This window comes from Carassius carassius, chromosome 31, assembly GCF_963082965.1.
Source record: "Carassius carassius chromosome 31, fCarCar2.1, whole genome shotgun sequence".
In the NCBI taxonomy this organism is placed as follows: domain Eukaryota; kingdom Metazoa; phylum Chordata; class Actinopteri; order Cypriniformes; family Cyprinidae; genus Carassius; species Carassius carassius.
In genome coordinates, this window is record NC_081785.1 from 30961988 (window position 1) to 30966312 (window position 4325).

The window sequence follows — 4325 nt, forward strand, 5'->3', positions numbered from 1 at the left end:
TGAAAACCCTGTCATCCCTCAATCACCTCCATCTTCTGAATGAGTTTCTTTCTTCTTCTGAATGCAAAAGAAGAATGTTCACACAAATGGTTTCTGGTCCTCATTGACTTCTACAGTCATTTTTATATAACAATAGCTGCCAGCAACTGTTTGTTTTCCAGCATTCTTCATGATATCTCATAACTGATGAGGAAATGATGACAGGGTTTATATTTGTGGGTGAATGTTGAGTTCCTGAGATGCATGAGTTCACACGAGGAGATGTTTGTGATTGTGCATTAGTGAGGACAGCTGTAGGTCTGTATAATAACACTGCCCTCTCCTGACCACACCACCGCTCCACACACTGATGCATGCTACAGGAACATTTATACTCCACAAAGAAATATTTTCTTCTTCAGTATTTCTTCAGTTCAAATATCTAAACATCCTTAAATCAACAGATTTACTGGAGATGCAAAACTTAAGATATGAAGTCTTGTTTCAACAATAATTGTTCATTTATGATATCCCTTTTATTAGTTTGTACCAGAACTTGTTGAATAAATATGTAGAGAAATGGAAAAGGTACTGGTAGACAATAGCAGTTAAGTTGTAACCTGAAAACACAAAATACAATGCACACTTTTACATTTAGGTAAAATGATAAATGATACAAAATTATTGTTTGCTAAATGATACGAATGAAACGTTATTTTTAACGAAACCCAAAAGTTTTTAAAACAATCCAAACTGAATGAAGTTAGATTCAGAAATAACAGTTTTAATGAGAAGGTGATTCTGTTTGTTGGGTTAATGCTCTTGTAATGAGCTTCACACAACAACAACAGAACTGTGTTAATCCTGAAGCTCAGGACAAAATCAAGCCCAGGTAAAATACACAGATTTACCAGAAACAATTACAGCTGTTAAATTAAAGTCACAGGAAGAGAATAGCTAATGTCTCTGCACTCAGTGAGATATGAGATTAATAAATACAGCAGGGTCCAACTACATAACTATATTCCTGAGTAATTTCACACATTCTGGCTTCTCTTACTACACTGGCTTTCTTCATATACAGTCACATATGGATTTATGCATGTGAAAATAAGTAATTTATGAACAAACACCTCAGAGTTCTCAAAGACACCACAGATGAGACCAAAGTAGAACAGATGAACCTGAAGTTATTCAGTACTAGCATTGGTACAAGAGTTTATTTTAAAACATGACACACTGCACCCATCTGTGAGCACGTTATAATGATATATCGATCAGGTAATACATCTATCTGAATCTCCTTAAGTGCTCTGTGGAAGCGCTCCAAACATCCTCATCACTGATTCATGCCTTCATTAGTGTGCGTTTATAAATAATGGAGAGTGCAAGTGTTAGAGTGTCAAGGCTTTTTATAAGAAAAAAAAATAGAAATGTAAACGATTTTTGCGAAAAAAAAAAATCATAATTGTAGTCTACTTGATACATGAACGCATGAGAAGCGGCGCGCATGCGCAGTGAAGCTGGTCTCCGGCCGCCAGGCGGCGCTGATGCGCTCCGCGCTGCTGTGTGCTCCGGTCTCGCGCTGCTCCGTTATTTCCGTGCTCCGATCCGCACAAGCACACATTATCTGCTCGTCCGCTCAGTAGTGAGGATCAGTGATGGCTCGACTGCTGCTCAGGGGATCTCTGAGAGGATACTTCACCTCTCCGCTCCGGAGGATGGGCTCCGATCAGGTACTGAAGATTAATGATGAGCTGAGGCTCAGAACACACACACACACACACACACACACGTGACTGCTGCTCTTGTGATCAGTGTGAACGCTGAATTTGAATGAAGTTGACTGGTTTCAGATCCACGCATGTGTGAATCCCGCAGTAGATCATGACCAGATGTGTGTATTGAGCGAAGCATTCTAAGCTTACAACACTAATCGATAGAATCCACAATAACAATATTACCTCATGCATTTGAAGATTGCATAAATCACGTCTGTGGACAGAAAACGTCTAAACACATTATAAACAAATATAACTGTAAATATTATAAAGTCACGTGAGTATAAAAACTCCTGAGTCTCTGCTGAACTTCAGATCATAGTGGACAGAGCATCACAATCCTTTTCTAAATTATGTATTTTAAAATAAATATATTTCAGAGTGTTTAGTGCTGCACTTTGTCTGGTTCAGGCCTGTCGTGGATCATTAAATATTAGGATAAAACCAGCATCAGGTGTCGACGAGTCCCTGTCTTAATGAGTGACTCACTGAATCATTCATTCATTCAAACGATTCGTTCAAAACGGCTGATTTATTTAGAAACGAATCTTTGACTCCAGTGATTCTAAAAGAGATTCATTCAGATAGGAGAGTTGCTCTGAGATGTGCAAAATAATCTGATTAATAATAGACAATCTTGTGTATGAAATCTGTGTTTGTTGAACTGTTGTATAAAATTTACATCACAAGTGTGATCACTCATACGCTGATATTCAGGAAAACACTGTAGCTTGTGTGAGGTTAATTATTAAATCTTCTTTCTATACTCCCTCATATACACTCACAGATGTCTGACTGCTCTCTGTGTGTGTGTGTGTGTGTATGTGTGTGTGTGCAGCTGGGTGATCTGGGGGCAGGAGCAGGTAAAGGTGGAGGAGCGGGGGGGTCGGTGAGGGCGGCCGGAGGAGCGTTTGGGAAGAAGGGAGCGGCGGAAGAGGAGCGCTACTTCAAGTGAGCTGCACTTCCTTCAGATTAGAGTCCCTTCTCTAAATGCACAAGACTGTCCCGGGTCTGAACACACACACACACACACACTCTCCAAACCGCTCCAGAGCGCTCTCCCAGGCTTTGTGTATCCCATCATGCATCATGTTCTGGAAACGAATCACGAGACTTTTGCCAAGATCTCATGAGAGGTGACACAAACCTTTCAATATTAATAGCATAATTGGATGCTACACATAATTTGGAAGAAAAACAAAGTCTTGCACGTTTCACTGGTGTAAAGATGAGCATCACTTCACAAGAAGCACCACACATTAAATCAGGTGAACATTTAGAAGATTATTTTAAAATGTAAGTATTTCAGATAAAAAGAAAGCCCACATAATATTATTACACTGTGTCCCTTCAGATAATGAGACGTTCAGCACTCTCGTGGTCTTCACCAAACACAGTGTGTGTGTGTGTGTGTGTGTGTGGGGTCAAGAGGTCGATCTGTGGCATGAAGGGCAAATAAGCCCAGTCTGATCTGATGATGAAGTGCTCCTGCAGGCAGAAGGAGAAGGAGCAGCTGGCGGCTCTGAGGAAACATCATGAAGAAGAGATCGACCATCACAAGAAGGAGATCGAGCGTCTGCAGAGAGAGATCGACCGACACCAGGGCAAGATCCGCAAGCTCAAACACGACGACTGAAGCTCCACCATCATCCTCTTCATCACTGTACTTCACACTAGTGCCTCGATCACATGCTTCTGGAGTAAACCTGTAGAAATCTTCAGATGAGAAGAGTGAGTGATGTAGATCTGTTGCAGGTTTGACAAATAAAGTGTTGAGTGTGTCTGAAGCACAGGTGTGTTTATTTGACCTTGGGGTTCAAATGTAGTTTTTCAGTCATTTTGACAGCCTTACAGCGCACACGTCAGACACTGAACAAAAGAAGTCAATACTGATCTCTATTCTAATTCTATTCTTCACATAATTGACCCTGCAGTGTTCATTTACTGCTTGTTTTCTTAAAGTAACACTAGCTTCTCTAATCTTACGAATCAGGCGATCTCGGAGTGAAAATGACACCACCACATGACCAAACATCAGCGAAACACTGCCTAATTGGCTATATCCAGAGACAGGCTTTATTTTAGAAAATCGCGCAAAAAATGGAGCAGTAAATGCAAAGGAGGAGCAGAGACGGAACGAATAAAAAGGAGAAAAGCCCTGGCCACAGACACAGCAAATTACTGCAAAATCCCAGCCATGTTCGCCAGTAACCCAGCCGGCACATGACCGACATTCAACGTTGAAATATGGTTGAAATAAGGTCAGTTGTGGTTTCAACGTTGAAACAACGTTGATTCAACGTTTAAAGATGAACGGTTTAAAAACTTCCAGCACATGACCAACTTTCAACATTGAAATATGGTTGAAATAAGGTCAGTTGTTTTAATGAAACAACGTTAAAAATGTTTAATGCTAAATGGTTGAAAAAGGTTAACAAGCTTTTAAATTATTTAAGATTATTATTTTAATAGCATTTTTAAATATTTTAGTCATGATACCTATTCTAAAATCTAAAGGTATATGTTAAATATTATCATCATTAACAACAATAAAACTATACATTT

At 39.7% G+C, this 4325-nt stretch overlaps 1 protein-coding gene across 1 annotated transcript; it reads left to right on the forward strand.

Moving 5' to 3' along the window:
- Positions 1 to 1544: 1544 nt before the first annotated feature.
- On the forward strand, positions 1545 to 3471 carry LOC132112164 (ATPase inhibitor A, mitochondrial-like). Its single transcript, XM_059519742.1, has 3 exons — positions 1545 to 1715; positions 2599 to 2711; positions 3255 to 3471. The coding sequence occupies exons 1-3, from the start codon at positions 1641 to 1643 to the stop codon at positions 3394 to 3396; spliced, it is 330 nt and encodes a 109-aa protein (XP_059375725.1). The 5' UTR covers positions 1545 to 1640; the 3' UTR covers positions 3397 to 3471.
- Positions 3472 to 4325: the final 854 nt, after the last annotated feature.